The sequence below is a fragment of the Gadus morhua genome, chromosome 13 (assembly GCF_902167405.1).
Source record: "Gadus morhua chromosome 13, gadMor3.0, whole genome shotgun sequence".
Lineage (NCBI taxonomy): Eukaryota > Metazoa > Chordata > Actinopteri > Gadiformes > Gadidae > Gadus > Gadus morhua.
This window is the reverse complement of record NC_044060.1, coordinates 9,442,303-9,463,054: the sequence shown is the minus strand read 5'-3', so window position 1 is coordinate 9,463,054 and position 20,752 is coordinate 9,442,303. Positions and strand designations below refer to the sequence as shown.

Sequence of the window (20,752 nt, the reverse complement as noted above, 5' to 3'; positions counted from 1 at the left end):
CAGAATATTGATTACACATTTACATATTGACTGCATGCTGTTTTGAAGGCCTATTCATTTGTGTGGTTGTGTAGAGGATAAGATAGGGTAAGTTAACGAACTGTACATTATTAAGCCCAGACGGGAAATTCTGTCTGTCCACCAAACCTTTTAAGATAAATATAAAGTCAGATCGCTCTGTTTCCATGGCGATGAAACGGTGTTCCTGCAAAGAGACTGTCTCCTCTGTCTCCATGACAACCAAACTGGTCACTGGGCGGTTGTATAAATCAGCAAAACAAACAGACACACGCACGCGATTTTGCATGCTATTGTATAATATATATTGTGTAATTGTGTGCAAACCTCAGGAGTTCCGGAGCTTCAACAGGGCCAATGTGGACAAGTGTGTTACACAATCAATACTTTTCATTACATTTAGTAAGTATTTAGCTCCGCCCTGGCGGGCTACCTCGGGATGGACTGGGAGCGTTGGATTTAGCCACATAGCAACACTCCGGTGTACGCGGACACATGCACGACTCCCGTAGAGGAACCGATTAAAGTAGAAAAAAATCTCAACTAGGTGACATTGCTCGGTGGTATGTCGCAAAGACCTCATTGGTGAACACTGCGGCCAAAGGAGTTGTTTTTCTGGCGGATATCCCGCACCGCTTGCCGGGGACTCATTGATCAAGGACTCAGGTTATCGAGCCGACGTACTAGCTGTTGCTCCTTACCAAGCCACACAACTTCTGTTATCTCCCGACACAGCAGGTTAACTAAGTGACCCCCCAACCAACTAACTATTTTCCGGGCGTGGTGGAGGCATTCCCCGGGAAGCAGCGACGTGTGCGAACCATGAGGAGGTGTGCGAGGAAGGTTGGCCGGGCTGCCTCGGCTCGCTAGGCTAGCGGCCACGTATTGACTTTACCTCCCCGCCGACCTGGATCTCAATTTGGGAGTTTTTTCCCTCTCTATTTTTCACTGACTTGAGGGTATACTTTGCCCCCGGGATGTTGTAACTCGGTTCTGGTTCGACCTTTCCCAAAAAAAAAGCTACCATTGACGGGGAGAGCAGTCATTCGCAACTCTGGTTTTGAAGACTTGGAAAGTTTGAGGCGAGTGGAGGAAAATGGATGCGGGTATAGAGAAGGAATGCGGGGCCCTGGGAGGACTGTTCCAGCTCATTATGACCGACATGAAGGTAACCATCAGCCCGCCCTCCGTCCCCACACACACATACACGCACGCACACAACGCTAAAACCGTGCAAATATTATCATCATACTTTAATTTAAACGCACTATATTCCATTCTGTGTGAGTATGTAACTAACTACTCATTGATATGTAATTATTGGAGCACTTTATAAGAAACCACCTGAATAGTTGGTTATAACCCTTTCATTTTAAGATCTTATGTTGTGTCCTGTCGTTAATCCAACCATTCATCTACTGTTATAAACATAGATTGAGAGGTTTATGTATAGACCTCCGATCGGTAGTTGTCTATTTAAGAATCCGTTTTTAAGGATTCGTGTATGTTTTGTTTTTAATGATGTTTGATTTTTAGGATGTTTGTAAGTTGTAGGTTTTTAAGGGGGTGTTTTTGTAAAGGTGTGTGTACTGTGTTTGTAAGGATGTGTATGTTTGGGGTTTTAGGGATGTGTGTGTTTGTAAGGGTGTGTGTATTTGTGAGGATGTGTATTGGCTAAGGAAGAGTCGGGGTCGCTGGTGGGCAGCAGGGATGGGGTCGATGACGTTAGGGGAGCCGTTTGATGTTTATTTAGCTGTCTGTCTGACTGTCTGTCTGCGCCTGTCTGTCAGCCTCCATTTAACCACGGTCAGATGGTTAACATTAGCCAGCGCCAGGTAGACCGCCAGCCTGGAACCAATCTATCCGGTCAAGTTTCCCCGTGGGCGTGCAGGGGTCTTACCCCTAGACCAGGATGGGATTACGCTGGCTAAAATGATTCAGTGTTTAACAGATTACCATTTCGTTAATAATTCTGTAGGAACCGTCCTTCAGGAAATGTTTATATTCCTAGTTTGACTCAATATTATGTGTAACCTGACATAGTTTGCTACCTGAAGTTAATGATAGGTATGTTTAAAAATGTGTGAAGAGTTTCACTTTGCAATCTATGATTGAGTCATTGGGTCTTGTATTACTGACATCGTTTTACTCAACATAAATATGTAAACTGGCATCGTGTTTGATACTTGACCTGGATGATCTGTTAGTTATGAATCTCTTTGATGAACAGTTTCCAGCTCTAGTGTTTCATGGAGGAAGTGGAGAAGAGAAGAAGTTGGTAGCGTGACTACAGCCACTGTGCTTGTGACTCATGGCGTGCTGGGCGCTCTGCACACAGGCTTTCATGTAGCCTGGCCAATTTAAATAAGGGTTTTATTCACCTTGTGTGGCTGTCACATAGGTTTTTCCCGAAGTCTGAGACACAGTCAGAAAGACATCTAGAGACTGTCAGACATACAGGTTGGGGTTCAGGTTAGGACAGAATGGTCCACGGTAGGCTTACTGACAGCAAGTCACACAGTCAGGAAGTGGGACAGACGTCTCCTCTGTGTGTACTGTACTGTGTAGGTCAAACAGGACAAAATGAGCATCTACCCTGTGTCTGTGTCTGTGCCTGTCTATGTCTCTGCCTCGTACTTGTGAAGCTCCTCACCAAACTAACAGATCTGGGTCAGTCTCTATGTTGTTGACGTTACCATGGTTACAGTATGGGGAAACCTAAACATTGGTTGAAAAACTGATCACTGGTAATCCTGGTCATGCGAATCACAGGTATATACACACAGACATTGACACAGACACAGAGACAGACGGACTGGCAAGTTGGAGGTTTTATCAGACGATTCAACAATGCATTACAAAATCGTTCTTTAACCATTCAAATGTCATAAACTTAACCTCAGCATATATTATCCATAAAACCTCAATAACTTTATAAAAACACAAACCAACTCTCAGGATCACTATATAATTCATGCAACCATTCTTGTGTTTTTTAGGAAATGGCTCCCATGGTTAACTTTTAATCTGTTAAAGGTTTTGTTCTTTAATCCTCTGCCATGTCTAAATGAGGATGTTTTGTCTGCTGGTCTGTTTAGAAACTATTTATTAAACCGACTGCAGTATCTCCTAACTACACACAGTGGTTTTCTGTAATTGATTGGGCCTTCGTATTGCAATTAGGGCAGAAACTGCAATAATACCTCTTATCATTAATCTAGGATTTACTGATAATCTAAGGCTGTTTCTAAGAATTGTTGTTTCCATTCTAGTGGCCATCAGAGCCATTCAGATGGGCACGAGTAGTAAATTCCAAACTCGAGTGATCGAAGGTATTCCTCAAGGATCAATCGAGTACTCGTTTAATCTAATCTATTTTTAGAATGCAACGCATCTGCAGCAGGAATAGGCCTGATGATGAACGGCAATATTACCAACCAAACATGTAATGCTTATTCTCCATCAAAACAGTCAGAGTTATCAGAGTATTCATTATTTATTTTGTAAACGTTCAAAACATTTTCCTTACAAAAATAAATATGCGTCTCACAATTTAAATCACGTCGAACCAAGGCCTGTAGCAGTTTAAAAAAACAAAAACGAAACAAGTAGGCTAACCATTGCAAATAATTTAAGCTGCAAATAAAACGGCAGCAAATGGAATATGGAAATACTCAGCGTTGTGATCTTCTCTACACGGCCGGGATTAAAGCTGCGTCTTGCGGCGGTGAAAATAGCCAACACACTTGGTTGCTGCGGGTCTGCTTTCCCGAACTCACCGTTGTGTTTCAGGAGCATATGTTGCCGCATAGTACTTGTAGTACTCTGGTAGCTCGATTTCGCTTGGCATATTTTACATTTCAGCTTATGATCTCCTATTTCTTTAAAGTATTTAAATTCTTCGCTGCGCTTTGCTTTAACCGCCATCTCTTAACTTTTTGAATTCTGGCGTGCCTGCACACGGCACGGAACGCGCCACACAGAATTTGATACATTTCATTTTCTTTGTGCCCACGGCATGCGTTAGTGGCGCTGTCATGCCAAATTTGTACCGGCTGCCAAATTTGTACCGGGCGCTGTCACGTTAAAATTGTACCGGGGGCGAAAATTGTACCGGCCTACGTCATCGTTTGTTTACATCCTGACAACCTGACAACCTGCCCGGCAACAGACGACGCGATGCAGAAAACATGTTTCCAAACGACGAAATAACATAATACAGATAGCGGATCGCTATCTGTATTATGATAGCGAAAACACTTGTTTTTACTTTATATTTGTATTGTATTTAATTGTTTAATCGAAACAATAAAAAAATTTGCCCGCAAAACGGGCGATCGCATCAAATGACGCGTCAAATCACGTAGGAAGGTTCTTGAACATTCTAGACTATGAAACCTGCTTAAAACACTCAGTTTACTAGCTAAATTCGATTAAACAATTCAATACAATACAAATATAAAGTAAAAACAAGTGTTATCTAGCGATCCGTTATCTGTATTATGTTTCAAGAACCCTCCTACGTCATTTGACGTGATCGCCCGTTTCGCGGGCAAACATTTGTCATTTGACGCGATCGCCCGTTTTGCGGGCAAATTTTTTTATTGTTTCGATTAAACAATTAAATACAATACAAATATAAAGTAAAAACAAGTGTTATCGCTATCTATCATAATACAGATAGCGATCCGCTATCTGTATTATGTTATTTCGTCATGTTTTCTGCATCGCGTCGTCTGTTGCCGGGCAGGTTGTCAGGATGTAAACAAACGATGACGTAGGCCGGTACAATTTTCGCCCCCGGTACAATTTTAGCGTGACAGCGCGTCAACCATACGTAATCCATTCCAAACCTGCCTGGCAACAGATGATCGCGTCGTCCGTTGCCTGGCAAGTTGCAACGGACGATCGCGTCGAAGGTTCACGAACATTCGCGAACCTTCAAGCTCGTTCATTCGCACTTGTCCGTTATCTGTATTGTGCTATTTCGTCCTTGACCTGCTTTAAACACTCAATTTACTTGCTACATTTGATTAAACAATTAAATACAATACAAATATAAAGTAAAAACAAGTGTTATCTAGCGATCCGTTTTCTTTATTATGTTATTTCGTCTTTGGATACGTGAGCGCAAATGTTTTTTTAAACCTGCCCGGCAACGGACAACCCTTACGTAATCAGTTGTCCGTTGCCTGGCAACGGACAACTGTTGACGTGCCTGGTATAAATTTGGCACACGGTACAAATTTGGCATGACAGCGCCGGACAGAAAATTGATAAATTTGCTTCAGAAAACTTTGTTTGTGTGTGTATATTCAAACTCGAGTTTGCCTGTCCACCAACCGAGTTCATTTGTAACGAGGAGTACTCGAGTAATCGATTCCTCACGCCCATCCCCAACCAATCATATCCTACACCATGAACAAATCCATTTGAGGGAGAGAGAAAAGGAGAGAGGGACCGGTACACGAAGACACAGGAAAAGAGAGAGATGTAGACAGGAGATGGTTTAACGGAGAGACGGATCGAGATGGGTAAAGAGATAGACGGATAGACAGAGACGTCCATGGTAGAGAAAGAAAGGCAGAGAGATGGATAGAAAAGCAGGGAGACGGATAGAAAGGCAGAGAGACGGATAGAGTCCGTTATTGATTATCGCTGAACTATATTTGGAGTGACGATGTTAGACCTCTGTTTCTCTTTAGGTCTCGCTCTCTGTTGTGGCTCCGTGCCAGTTGTTGAATCTGATGACATTTACTAGTCGCATAGTTGTGTGTGTGCCTTTCATGCGTTTGCGCATTCATGTCGGACATGATAGGACATAGAGCAGGCAAAGCAAAGCATGTAAAAGAAAAGGGCATTCATAATAACAGTTTAACTTTTATTGTAGGGACCTTTTGTGTTAATATAGTGTTGTAGGAACCTCCGTGTGTTAATGTAGTGTGCTGCTGAGCTGTGTATTGTAGGGATCTGTATTTTAATATTATGTAGTTGGGATGCATGCCTGTCTGGCTGCTTCATTGCTCTCAAGGTGTGTGTTGGTGTGTGGGTTGGATCAGACTCATATTCATAGCCTGGGATGACGTAGTGATTGTAAATCCAACCCCAGCGATGATGACTCAGGCGTTTTTTGAACTGTGTTGTGTTCTGTTGAGTTCTGTTGTGTTGTGTAAAGCAGAGCAAAAGTAAAATATAGGATACCTCTCGACACAAGTTGTAATGATACATAATTACACACACACACGCACCGACATTGTCTCTACAAGGTCAAGATTTTAACTGCAGGATTAGAGGAGAGTGCAGACAGACACAAGCTCACACGTCCACAAACCCACACAGGATATTTACAGAAATGAATGGACCCCTTACGAAAAATAATTTCACTCCAACACCTGCTTCCTAATGACCTGTCTCCTTATTTACTGTCGAACCCCTACCTGCACCTTTATGGCCTCGCTCTGTATTCACTGTGTACCCCTACCTGCTCAATAACGACCTGTCCCTGTACTGTCTAACCCCTACCTGCTCGTTATAGACTGGTCTCTGCATTCATTGTCGGTAACCGTCCCCTGTTTTCAGCTCCAGCGCTGTGAGCTTGTTAGCAGCATTAGCTTAAGAGCTAGATAGCAGCTTTAGGCTAACAGGCTAATGTTATTATAGGTTACAGTGTGGTTATCCTCCTATATGCTGGGAGGACGTGGTCATACACATGTAACATGCTAACAGTTATTCAGACATGTGACAAGCTGAACGCTAAATATATATGGGGCAGCCACTGACGCCTGCTTTTATAGATTCTGCATCCGTGATTCTGTGCGTGGCATTCCTGTAGAGACCTACAGAATGGCGTACCTAAGCCTCAGGCTATTCGAAGCCCAGGTTTTTTAGTCAACAAGATGTGTGACATCAACCATGGAAAGAGTGGTAGTGGGGAATTTATAAGGACAGGGATAAAGAGTGCAGTCTCTCATGTTGTCCTACACTAAACTCTAACCCCTGATCCATTAGCTAATCTTCTGAGTTCCGACCACTTTCTGACCTTGAATTGATCTTGTCTGTTTTTTCTGTCAGTATGCCTGCCTTTCTTTCTGTGTGTCTGTCTGTCTGCTTGTCTGTCTGATCATCTGCCTGTCTGTCTGTTTGTGTGACTGACCATATACCTGTCTGCGAACACATTAATGATTCATTTAACATCAGTGGATAATTTTATAGTCATATAATATGAAAATAACAATTGATGATGCAGTACTAACCAAACTTCAATTGACTAAACAAAAAAAAAATGCATCCTTGTGTTCGTACGGCCAAGACGAGAGCTGTGTGCACTCATGTCCCTCCGATGGGCCCTCTGTAGCAAGAGGTCATGATCCTACTGCTACTATATGATATTAATGAGTCTCTCCCGCCCTCAGGCCTCCTACCCTGCATGGGAGGACTTTGTAACCAAAGGAACCAAACTACAGTCCCAGCTCAGGTAAACACACACACACACACACACACACACACACACACACACACACACACACACACACACACACACACACACACACACACACACACACACACACACACACACACACACACACACTCTGAATAGATTCAGTGTGTGTATCGCTGGTGTTCGGTTACGTACTAAGCCTATAGAGTGCAACTGTCTCCTTTTAGGTCTTCAAAATAAAAGCGCTCTGACCCCAGTTCTCTTTCCTAATATTGTATTTTAATTAAAAAACGTGTGTGTGTGGTTTTCAGGACCACGATCTTGGTGACGGGATCCTTCCTGGATGCTTTCCAAAAGGTAGCAGACATGGCAACCGGAACCAGAGGTATGAACACTCTGTGCATACGCATACTGTACAGCCACCATAGCCTGTTTGTGAGGCACAGACGGGCAAGACGAAGACATAATGATAGCATAACAAGCAAAACAGTTTAAGAACAGTACAATAGTACAATTGTACAATTGTTAAGAATATAATTTGTGTTGTGCCCATGTTGGTGTAATAGGTGCTGGCTAGTGGGTAAGCCATGGTCACAGCAACACATCAAAGCAGAGGCCGCATTAGATGGGGCAGGGTAGACAAGGAGCTTGTAGAGAACTTCTAAACTAGTACCTATTGGCAGCAGAGGGAGTAGAGTGCCCAGCGACACTCCTAGGGGCCAATTGAGAGAGTAAAGAGAAGAGGGGTTTGAATTTGAATTCATCCACAAAGTCAGCCTTCATGATTGGAGGTGGCAGCTTGTTCCAGAGATAGGGTGCTCGATAAGGGAACTGTGCTTCCTGATGAGTTCTCTTGAACTTTTGGTATTGGTAGGAGGCTAGTTGTCGTTCTCAAGGGGCCGAGAAGGAATTATTACATTCGCTAGGTAGGACGGTGGTACTTTTTGTAGGGTTTCATAAGTAGTAGCACGTTGAAATCTTTCATGGCATCAGTTGGAAGCTGTTGGAGACATAAGAGTAATGTGGTCAAATTGTCGTGTGTGTGTGTGTGTGTGTGTGTGTGTGTGTGTGTGTGTGTGTGTGTGTGTGTGTGTGTGTGTGTGTGTGTGTGTGTGTGTGTGTGTGTGTGTGTGTGTGTGTGTGTGTGTGAGAAAATGGTTTGACAGGGGACTATCTAGCTCAGTCTGCTGCTAAATGGTATTTATATCATTATAGAGAGTGTGTGTGTGTGCGTCACGGCCACACCCTTTCTACAGAAGTCGTTTGCCTCAAACCTGCCCTGTCATGTCATCTCGCACTCCCACAAACACACACACACACACACACATAAACTCACACACACACACCTAGAGCGTCCGTCTGTCTGTTGGGACTTGTCAAACTACCCTCAGGCTACCAAGAACAGCTTGCATGTGATTCTGTGTGTGTGTGGGCAGGCATCTGTGTTTTTGTGTCTCCATGTGATTTCCACATCCCAGTCATGTGATGGCATACTTAAACTTCTCTAAATATCATGTGATCCCTGCATGTCCCTAGGTAGCCTGGTTTGCCCTTGTCTCAGTTCTCCCTGGTGCCAAGCGCTGTTAGCACTGTGAGGTCCTCCTGACCCAGTCTGTTAGCTTTGTCAGCTATCCCCACACTGCTCAGTTAGCCATGTTAGCGCTGGCTAAACATGCTCTTTTAGCCATGCTAGCATTGGCAGACAAACCATCGGCTAGCCTCAGTGTCAAGCTAGTATTCTCTTTAAACGTTGGCATATTGACCAAGCACATTCCAAGTGTGTGTGTGTGTGTGTGTGTGTGTGTGTGTGTGTGTGTGTGTGTGTGTGTGTGTGTGTGTGTGTGTGTGTGTGTGTGTGTGTGTGTGTGTGTGTGTGTGTGTGTGTGTGTGTGTGTCCGTCCGTCCCACCTGTTAAGGGGGTCTGTTTTGACAGCTGACCTATCTCTCTCTTCCTCTCTCTCTCTCTCTCTCTCTCAAAGTACTGTGTAGGTTGGCGTGCATGTGCTGAACAGGTTGAGCTGGTTGCCATGGCAATACCACAGTAACACCACATCTCATTTTCCGAATAATGTTGACAAGAATCTCACGTAGTACAACCACACCCACAGTACTAACCCTACTAGCTGGTTGTACTGGGAGCATGCTCAATCCCATTCTTCCACTGGTGGACAGAGGTTGTCCACCAGTGTAGTGTGATATAATGTAAATAATACTCAAGGTTAGGGATTAGAATCATGTGACTAATGAGTCAGCTGTTTAATCAATAACCGGATCACTAGAATGTCTTGTGATTGTCAGAAGAGAGTTGTCATGGAAATACACTGACTGGCACACACACTGTTGCCGTGTGTGTGCCTACAGAAAAAGGAGGGAAGTTGAATCATTTATATTTTTTAGGATGTGTTCTTCATAGCATAACGACGCATTTCCCCTGTGCTCGATTGGCTATGCACGCAATCACACACACACACACACACACCGCACACCGCACATTCTACGGCACACCCTCCTGATTGAACATAGGAACTTGTCTTTCAAAATACTTCAGGGATGTTGTGCCATAATTGTGTGTGCGTGTGTTTTAGAATCTGTGTGTGTGTGGTTTGAATATTTAAAGAGTTAATCTTGTGTATTGTGTAATAAAGTAAATGTCGACAGAAAAATTACAGATTGAGACACCATGCCTAAAAGGGATACAAGTTGCCTGTGGGTTGGTATTAGCCTGTCTTAACCATATTTAGACTTCGAATTAAAGATGTTTAATTTGAAGGAGGGTTCATTGGGTCAGCATTTTCCCTCCCATGGTTGCTTCCCTTGAGTTGCAGAGTTCCAGTAGCTTAGTTCCTGAATACATTCATTCTTTTGGTATAAAATGATCTGTGTGTTTGTAGACAAACTCAAATCTTGTTGTTGCTCAGGAAACATTGCAAGTCCCGAGAGGCAATTGGGCAAACATTACCAGGTCTGCATGAACTCTGCATTAGCACCGCAGCCCGCTGGTCTGGTGAACTGCTAGCAATGCTAAGTGTGTGTCAGCTCAGATGTAACAAGTTTACTTTTGAATTAAGTGTATTGTGTGTGTGTGCGCGCAGGGGCCACCAAGGAGATCGGTTCGGCACTGACCAGGATGTGCATGAGACACCGAAGCATCGAGTCTAAACTCAAACTCTTCACTACGTAAGTAGATATTATTCACTGTGTATATTAATAATATATAAACCATTCACAACGTATTTTTATAATATTTAGCTCTTCGCCATCTATGTTTTAATCATTGATATACTTTTCACGCACACTCTCAAACAAGGCACACTATAGGCATTTACACATGCACTCATTCATTTGTTTCTCATGTTTTCCATCTTTTTTACTTTTTCTCTTTTTGATTCTGTTTAGTGCTCTCTCAGAGAGTCTCATCTCCCCGTTGGAGGGGAAGATGGAGGAGTGGAAGAAAGTGGCCAATCAGCTTGACAAAGACCATGCTAAAGGTATGCTTGCGCTAACACGATCCCTGACACTCTTTCTATGTGTATCTATCGCTCTCTCTCGGTCTCTCTTGCTCTACCCTTCCAGGGTAATACAATATTTTCTGTCTCCTGTAACCAAGGTAACACGATGGTCTGTGTCCTTTAACCATGGTAAAATAATTCTCTGTGTCTCTTCTTCACCCTGGTAACAGAATATAAGAAGGCCCGGGCAGACATTAAGAAGAAGTCCTCTGACACCATCAAACTACAGAAGAAAGTCAAGAAAGGTAATACTACATAAATACTACATACATTCTACACATATACTACATAAATACAAAATAATTACTACATGAATTTTACATTTCTACATTAATACTACATAAATATTAGATGCATGCTACAGGAATACTACATGAACACGCATACTAAAATAGTACTCTCCTAGCTGGAGTGGATACTCTTAATTGTCATACACTTTTGTACTATTCTCATGGTTTCGTATAAAGAGCTCCTAAACACCTGGCTGGTTGTCATGACGATTCACAGGCCGCCGCCCGCAGCGTTGTGCTCCCGCCAGGTGATGTTGGCTAACCTGCCGTGGGCGGAGACTATCCCCATGGCAACCAGCCAACCCTAGGCCAAACCTTCTCCCATTGTTTGCCTAGACACACCCAGTCGTTGCCTGCCGCTGCTATCCCATAACCAAAACAGCTCAACAGGAAGCTATTGACCATATAAGGCAGGGCACAGCGTTTTATGGCCAACAGGGATAGAGACAATGAGATTACAATGAAAATGAAACTAACGCAATACAGATGCACATACACACACGCACACAAAGGGGAGGTCCCAGGTCTGTTAGGGTGAATTGATCAAAGCCGCCCCACCCTTGTCACCCTCGTTTGTATCTCTCACTTTCTCCGCTTTCTCTGTACCTCCCTCCCTGCCTACCTGACTGACTCTCTCTCCTCTCTCGCTGCCTGTCTGTCTGTCGACCTGCCTGTCTCTCTACCTCTCTCCCCTCTCCCTGTCTGTCTGTCTCACTACTTCTCTCTGCCCCTTCTATCTTCCGGTCTGTCTGTCTGTCTCTCTACCTCTCTCTCCTCTCTACCGGTCTATCTTCCGGTCTGTCTGTCTCACTACCTCTCTCCTCTCTCGCTGCCTGTCTGTCTGTCGACCTGTATGTCTCTCTACCTCTCTCCCCTCTTGCTGCCTGTCTGTCTGTCAACCTGTCTGTCTCTCTACCTCTCTCCCCTCTCGCTGCCTGTCTGTCTGTCGACCTGTCTGTCTCTCTACCTCTCTCCCCTCTCGCTGCCTGTCTGTCTGTCGACCTGTCTGTCTCTCTACCTCTCTCTTCTCTCCCTCTCTGGCTGTCTTTCTGTTTCACTACTTCTCTCTGCCCTTTTTATCTGCCTGTCTGTCTGTCTGTCTCTACCTCTCTCTCCTCTCTACCGGTCTGTCTTTCCGTCGGTCTGTCTCACTACCTCTCTCTGCCCTCTCTCCATGCCTGTATGTGTCTCTTAGCCCTAGTTTAGATGTGATGGTGGTATTGTTTTATTACGCTTTAGATGAGAAAATAATAACACACACTCTGCACCCAGACTCCCAGCGACTTGTCTGGGTGCGAACACGCAAAGTCCCCAGTTAGGTTCTTTGGATAAAAGCAGCAGGGAGAGAGGGAGGGAGGCAGAAATAATGGAGGGAGAGAGAGAGAGGGAGGGAGGGAGAGGGAGAGAGAAATAAAGAGGGAGAGAGAGGGAGAGATAAAGGGAGAAAGAAAGAGGAAGGGAGAGAGAGCAACCTCAGTGAATCATGTGATAGTCCTGGTCTAGCTCACATGCTAGTGTTGAAGTGAACAACCTACTAAATCACATCAGAGAGAGAGAGAGAGAGAGAGAGAGAGAGAGAGGTAGGGAGAGAGAGAGAGAGAGACTGTTAACCTAGTTCTTCACTCACACACACACACACACACCTATGGGCTGCTGTTGCGAGACCAGCTGACTATGTGTGGCTGCTGTTGGCGATGCGTTTTAGGCTGATACTCTGGTGACACCTACTGGTGGCTTCTGGTGTTGCACCCAGCAACTCGTTAAGTTAAATTCTAAAGAGATGGAAAATAAACATTAACATTGCCAAAGAACTTTTACTTGAATTAAAAGAAAAACAACAATGCCTAGTAAAGTAAGATAAAATCTATATTCCGTTATGACCCAAACACAAGATGAGTTTTCTTTCCTGGAAATGCATCCGGAAAAGTGGGGTCACCCCTCAATATCTCTCTCCTCTCTGGAAGTGTATGGACGGTAGAGCGTCCTGGACGTTATTATCCTCACGCTACAGCGTACAGTGGAAAAATAAATAAAGATCTGGCATAATATATATTTTAACGTAATTGACAACCGTGTGTGTGTGTGTGTGTGTGTGTGTGTGTGTGTGTGCGCTCAACGCGTGTGTGTAGGTAAGGATGAAGTGCGTCTGCAGCTTGACAGCGCCCTACAGGATGTGAGCGTGCGCTACAGTGTGCTTGAGGAAACGGAGAAGAGGGCCGTGTGTCGTGCACTGATTGAGGAGCGCGCACGTTACTGCAGCTTCATCAGCATGCTCAAACCTGTGCTGGTCAGTACTGTGTGTTTGTGCGTCGATGTCTCTATAATGTGTGTGTGTGTGTGTTACTCTTTATATTGTGTGTGTGCACGCGCATGTGTGTGTGTGTGCATGTATAATATACATAATGTGTTTGTGTGCGCAGGACCATGAGATCAGCATGCTAGGGGAGGTGACTCACCTGCAGTCTATTCTAGAGGACCTGACTCACCTGACAGCTGACCCAACCCTGCTGCCACCAGCTAGCGAACAGGTACGCATGCACCGTCAGCACACGCACTCTCTTCTCCCACACACACAGTCAGCTCTCCCTTTCCATCTCACTCTCACTCACACACACAAACACTTACAATTCCCTCTCTCTCTCTCTCTCGCAGGTGATTTTGGATCTGAAAGGTTCAGACTTTAATTATACCTACCAGACCCCCCCGGCGTCTCCAAGCAACAGTCTCTCCAGGAAGGGGAGTGTCAGCAGGTATCCCTCCTCAACCCTGCCTCTCCATTTAACTGTCTCTAGTCTCACATGTCTCATCCTCACCTGCCTCACCCTCGCTAGTCTCCCCCTCCTCACCTGTCTCTGGACAACAGTATCCATTGTTACAATATGATGTAATCGGGTGTGTCTTCCCTGGTTTCCATAGTAACTACCACCTTGGTTCAGTCCGGCATGTCCCCTCTTTGGACTCCATCAGCTGCTCTGGGGACGGTAGCGCCCAGGTAACACACACACACAAATACACACACAAGTACACACGCATACGCACCAGGGATGGAAATCAACGTGTGAATTGTGAATTGTGTCACTTCACCCGCCACTGTGTCGGGTAATACTGTCAAGTCAGGTCCGATCAAATTTGCATATTTAATACATTCGTCATACGGCGCTGCAGTTCTACGACCATTACTGTCAACATCCGGCCCCCTTCTTCTTCTACGCCCCTTTTGCTGACCTGTGACTGTGAACAACTGGGATAATATACCGGTAACGGGGCTCTGAAGTCTCACGCGTGAGACCATAACTGTGTTCGAAATCGTCCCCTATCCCGGATATAGTGCACTATATAGGGTGCTCGCCATTTTGTAGTGGTGTTCGAATTCTCAGTGGTTAATTTCATACCACTATACCAGGGGTGCCCAACCAGTCAATAAATAAAGATCGGGTGTGTCTTCCCCTGGACTGAATTATTATTATTTTATTTATTTTATAGGGTTTTATAGGGACAAAAAACTATCAAATTTCTCCTACAGGGGATTGATAAAGTTCTATCTAGACTATTGAACAGAAAGAAACACTTGGTCATACTTTACACACTTTACCACAGCATTGGCCTAATGCCACAGATATATTTTCAGCATTGGACTGAATGCCACATAAATATATAATTATGTTTTTGCACGTTTGCAACATCTAAAAGTTCAGGGTATAAAGTTCAAGTATATGCCTCTACTTGTATCGCTTAAGCTAATAGCCTTTTGAGGCAGTGTTTTTTCTGAATATTAGTGTTAAGGGCCAATAATGCTTACTATCATACGTTAGTTACCAGGTCTGTGGACACATTTGTATGCAGTCACATGTAAATGTGATGTTATGATGGTGTAGCCATGCATGTTGTTTTATCATTAATATATTAATATTTGTTTTTTATTGAAAATACTTTGTAGAGTGGAATTATCCCCAAACTTGTCATCGTAACACCTTTGAAATAAACATGACTTAACATGGCAGATACCTGTGTATTGTTTATCATATGCGGTAAGAGCGTAACGTTTTCAACTCAGTTTCTTGGTAGAACCTACTTACAGTGAAAATCACTTCTGATGGAAAAAAAGATGTATACGAAAAACACTTTTCTTATTTATTGTTACTATTATATTGTTTAAATTGTACGCATATATTTAAAAAATACATAGCGTATAAAAAGTGGCTGGTAAAAAAGATGAGTGGATGGTAGATTTTTAAATCTACCTGCCGCAGTGGCTTTTGGGCAGAAAAGTTAATTTCCATCTCTGATACGCACGTGCACAAGGACACGCACCCACGCACGTATAATCATGAGGCTGCGTCCGCACCATTGCAGACTCTCAGATGTGATGTGGAACCAACCAAAATAGTGTTGTGATTTCACAAGGTGCATTCTTTTTAAAGGTGACATATTATACCACCGGTTGTGAGTGTGATCAGCTGTTACAAGCCATTTTGAAAATCTGCCTCTTCTGACATCACAAGTGGGCGTGTCCACCTAGATGTGTGCTGGATAGATGAGCAACGTTTGCTACGGTCCACTGGGTAAACTGGTAGACTGATCCACCCAGCACACATCTAGGTGGACACGCCCACGTGTGATGTCAGAAATGGCAGACTTTCATAACTGCTGGTAACGGCTAATCGCACTCACACCTGGTGGTATAACATGTCACCTTTAAACCCCCGGCCTGTACCCTGCCCGACCGTACGTCTACAGCGAGGGGCGTGGATAACCACCGGGAGATCTCTACGCCTTGCGTCCGTCCTCGACCGACTGAGGGGGCGTGTGCGTGCGGGGGCGTGTGCGTCCTGACGGGTGTTACTCAAGCTGATAGTGTAACCCTTGTAACAGGTTGCGTTGTGTGTGTCCTCAGGATCTTGGGGGCGCAGCCGACCAGAGGGCTCGGGGGTCTGGGGTCATCGGAGGACCAGAGAATGGTTCCCTGGCCCCGCCCCCCCACTGCGCCTACAACCAGGAGAGGAGCAGGACCATGTCCACCTCTAGCAAGGTACATGGTTATGTTCAGTTCACGGCTTTGTTGAATACCCAATTCTGATTGGTCAGTTAAGGCATTCGATCGTCGATTATTTGTAATGGTGACGCATCCCCCTTGAATCACATTCTCTCTCTCTCTCGATGTTAATGGCAATCAACTGTATGCAACTTGTATATCTTAAATATCTCTGTGTATGTGTCTTCTCTCTCTCCAGTCTTGCTCTGCCAGGGACCAGTTGTCTGGGTGTAACTCTGGCGCCCCCCGGAGCAGCAGAGACTCACTGCACTGCTCTAGTGGCTACAGCACCCAGACTACCACCCCCTCCTGCTCAGAGGACACCATACACACACATGGTAAACACACGCACACGCACACATATTGGCTCTTCACATTAGTGCCGTGACCTGTCGGTCTGTCTGGGGATCTATCTCTCTGTTGGTTTACCTGTCTGTCTGTGGGTTTGTCTGGCTCTAGTTTTCTGTTTAAATTTCTTTAATCTTTTCTTTTCCAGCTTTAAAGATTGAGCCGCCTCTCTATGGTAGGTTCCTGTCTGTCTCTCTACCTGGTTGTCTGTCTGTCGGTCCACTTCTCCACCTGTCTGTCTTTCCGCCTCATTATCTCTCTGTCAGAATACCCCTCTGTGTAATTTTTTCTGTTTTCCGCCGATTTTAATTAAATGACCTCAAGTTTCCCTTTCCCTTTCCCTGTCAGAAGAGAAACTATCTCTCTTAACCCTGTGCGTGCCTCTCAATCTCTCTCTCTCCGACTGTCTCTGGTCCCCCAGTCGACTACGAGTCCATCTCGCTCCACGGCGGCGATGCAGACTCCATCTCCCTCCACAGCCTGCGTCTCCACAGCAACAGCCAGTCCGACTTCGACCACCGGTCGTCGACCATGCCCCGCAACTCGGACCTGAGTCTGCAGTGCCGCAAGATGCTCCAGTCCAAACGGCCCTCCTCCACCGTGTCCCTGTTGGCTGAGCCGGAGCTAAGGGCGTCGCACACGGCCACCATCCGCAGGAAGCCCTCCTCCAAGCCGGCCTACCGCCGGGGCACCATCAGCGGGGCCCTGCCCATCCCCACCCCCACCCCCCAGGTCCCTCCCCTCAAGGCCCTGGGCGTTGCCGGGAGCGACGAGAACGTCTTCCTCCACCCGGCGGCGGTGGCCGGGCTCTCCCACAGCAAGCAGTACCACACCTCCACCCAGAGTCTGAGCGCCATGCCCCCGCCCTCACCCTACTACCAGCTGGTCCCGGGGCGCCTGCCCATCCCAGTCCCCGTCCCCACCGCACCTGTAGGGGGCAGCAGCACCCGGCTCAACCAGCCGCACGCTCAGACCGGAGCTCCCCCACAGCACCAACCGCAACCCCAACAACAACCACAGATCCACCACCATCAACAACAACAGATTCACCATCAACAACAACAGATCTACCAACAACAACAGATCTACCATCAACAACAACAACAACAACAGATCCACACTCCACAATCGCCTCAACAACAGATCCATCAGCAACAGCTGTATCAAGTGGCCCATTCACAGCCGCAACCGCAACAACAACAACTGTTGTATCAACCACAACAACAACAACAACAACAACTGATGTATCAAAAACCTGAACAACCACAGGCCCACCAGCAGCATCAACAGCAGCTGGTCCAGCAGCCACCCAAATGTCCTGCCCCGCCTGCCCAGGAAGAGGCTTCTAATCCTGGGTACATTGTCAACTACCAGCCCCCGCCTCCGGCCCTGGGCCTGGAGGAGCCAAGTGCGGATGTAGTGGATGGAGGAGGGGGAAGCATGCAGGCTTGGATCAGAGGCGTGAAACTCAGACCGACCATGACCAATGACCGCTCGGCCCCTCTCCTGCCCCCGGCCAATCACAAGTGACCCGCAGAGATGGGCCGCTCAACCTTCTCTCAGAAGTCAAAAACACTCTGTGTCTTCAAACACACAACCGTGTCTTAGACACCGGGAGTTTTAACTCGCTTCGTACGTTCAAATTTATTCTGAATCATCTGTTAAACGTTTCTTATGTGTATTGTGCTTTTATTTCATTTTTAAGTTGTGATTTGTTTGGATGTTTGGCTTTAATTACTTTTATTTTTTTTTAACCTTATGGCTTTTTTATTTTCATTTGATTGTCTCTTTAAGTTGTTGCTTTATGTTGCTTTATCTTACACAATCAATGTTCTGTGGCACTGTGTCAGATGCTGATTGGTTGTCAGATGTGAGTTCTTCCTGATATATGGGTCAAGGCCATCCAGGATGGACCTGCTGTTTGAACTGGTGACTGTCCCGGGATGGCTGGGCGGAGCCTAGCTTAGTTACCAGTCACAACAAGAATGAGTGAGGAATCGGAATAATTAGGTAGGTTAAACCTATCGCTGTTAATGACCTATCAATCAGACGCCTAGCTGACAATCAGTCTCTAGAAGCCTAGATGTCAATCAGACTCTAGATGTCATTAGACTCTAGATGTCTAGAAGTCAATCGTACTCTCGATGTCTAGAAGTCCATCGGACTCTGGAAGTCTAAAAATCCATCGGACTCTAGAAGTCGATCAGGCTCTAATCCGACTCAGCTTCAGATTTGTTGGGTGTGTGAGGGCAGTGAGGTTTTGCCATAGCAGGCTATGAGTGCTAACCTTGTCCTCTCACCGTAGTTACACCAGACTTATCCATTCTAAACCTTTAGATGCGAAAGGGGTGGGTATAGTATTGGTGGTGTTGACCGATAAATGCAGCCTGTAAATATGTCGGGTCAGGAGGAATAAATGGTAATGTACTATCAATCATCAATCAATTGATATTGGCTTCTGTTAACCAGAGCCGCAGAGATGCCATGCTGGATCTGTTTGTTTCTATTGATCAGTCGATCGAATGATAGCAGTCGTGTGTATATATTAGTGCTTTCGTTTCCCTAAAGAGATATCAATATATATGGATAGTATTTTGTTGATAATTGATTAGCGTTCGCTATAGAAGAGGCGTTAAGCAGAAGCCTATTTTTGTACAAAAGTCTGGAAAAACAAGCCAAAAAACTAACTTTTAACAGCTGGAGTTTAACCAGTAGGGAGAGAACCAAAGACCGCACAGACGGGTTTGGGACCAGATGTCTGTTGCATCAGGATAATGTGATATTTTTGGGCTAGCTTTGGGATGTAAATCGATTTTGTGTTCTTTGCAATTTGGTTAAGATATAGTTTTAAGTGGATCCTTTAGCTTTAAGCCTCATCCTAAATGAGTCTACTTTGGTTGAACCAATGACTGTCTTCAGCAGCTGTGATGTCACTACCTACCGGTAGTAAATATTTGTTTTGATTCATCTTAAAAGATCTTTAAAGAAAACCATTTTGTCCTGGCTCCTTTTTGTTCTGTTGACCTCTGTTCCCGCTCTCTGCTTGGAAATTCTTTACAGGTTTTTTAAATGTATGGGAATTGGGAAGTGAAGTCGAAGAAACTAGGGCAAAAAATGTATTTTCTTTCATAATTTGTAATTTGTTGAACGGTTAATTATGGTTACAGTAGTATTAGTTTATGTTTGCTATTCTTTCAACCTAAGGAGCCAGCACACCGGGGCTTGAAATGCAGGAGCCTGCAGAAGGTGCCGTTCACTTACTGGCCAGAAGGGACGATAATGAGAGGGAATATCTGATACGACATGCATTTCAATAACAAAAATCATTAATCAGGAAATCAATTCTGTCTTTCTTGTGAGGACGAGGATGTTCCGGAACACTACAATTGTGTGTGTGTGTGTGTGTGTGTGTGTGTGTGTGTGTGTGTAAAATATTTATAGCTGCACTATATGAATCATATGACCACATGAAGTATTTCTCACACACCACGCACGCACATGCAGGCATGGAAAGACATCCCCAGTCATTTAAGGACGTGCAGTGTCATTCTGCTGCACACAAAGTAGCCTAAGTCATACTGTGTGGGCTCCCCCTCCAGAGAGGGAGAGTGAGATCTTGCTACTGTTTGCACTGCCTCGCCCTAAATTACATACCAGAGGACTGTGGGTAATCGTTTTGGTCTGACGGCAAGTGACTGGGAGAATATTTATACTCCGAACATCTGATCACCATTACTTTCCTCCTACTCGCACACACAAACACAATGGATGCAGCATTTCATGTAGGCCTAGATAAAAAAAATCGCCACTCGAAACATTTCGTAAAGTAAGCGTAGCCTCATTCAATTCCGTTGGGGCACTGAGTGAAAGTCAGTAGGGGGAGGGCAAACTCTGCCGCGCGGCAACAGCCGCTTTTGCCGCCTCCCCTCTGCCGCCCTTCCCTCATTGAAATGAATGGAGGCGGCGAGTTGCGTAGCTGCAGCGCTGCACGCGACCGGAACAGCGGCACCTGTGAGACGACTGCCTTGATGTTGTCGGAAAAGGTGAATTTGAGATGTATAACAAACAAACAATCATCATCACGTTTTATGAAATGAATTACAATCTTCATAAATCC

General features: G+C 45.1%; 1 protein-coding gene across 2 annotated transcripts; it reads left to right on the top strand.

Moving 5' to 3' along the window:
- Positions 1-447: 447 nt before the first annotated feature.
- mtss1 (MTSS I-BAR domain containing 1) lies at positions 448-19,625 on the top strand. Of its 2 annotated transcripts, XM_030373738.1 has the most exons (14): positions 448-1,186; positions 7,431-7,492; positions 7,768-7,841; positions 10,549-10,633; positions 10,853-10,944; positions 11,136-11,210; positions 13,385-13,542; positions 13,676-13,783; positions 13,908-14,005; positions 14,172-14,247; positions 16,150-16,284; positions 16,487-16,625; positions 16,784-16,810; positions 17,057-19,625. In XM_030373738.1, the coding sequence occupies exons 1-14, from the start codon at positions 1,115-1,117 to the stop codon at positions 18,163-18,165; spliced, it is 2,310 nt and encodes a 769-aa protein (XP_030229598.1). In that variant the 5' UTR covers positions 448-1,114; the 3' UTR covers positions 18,166-19,625. The 2 variants fall into 2 exon arrangements, with proteins under 2 accessions (XP_030229598.1, XP_030229599.1); XM_030373739.1 differs by lacking the exon at positions 16,784-16,810.
- The last annotated feature ends 1,127 nt before the right edge of the window (positions 19,626-20,752 follow it).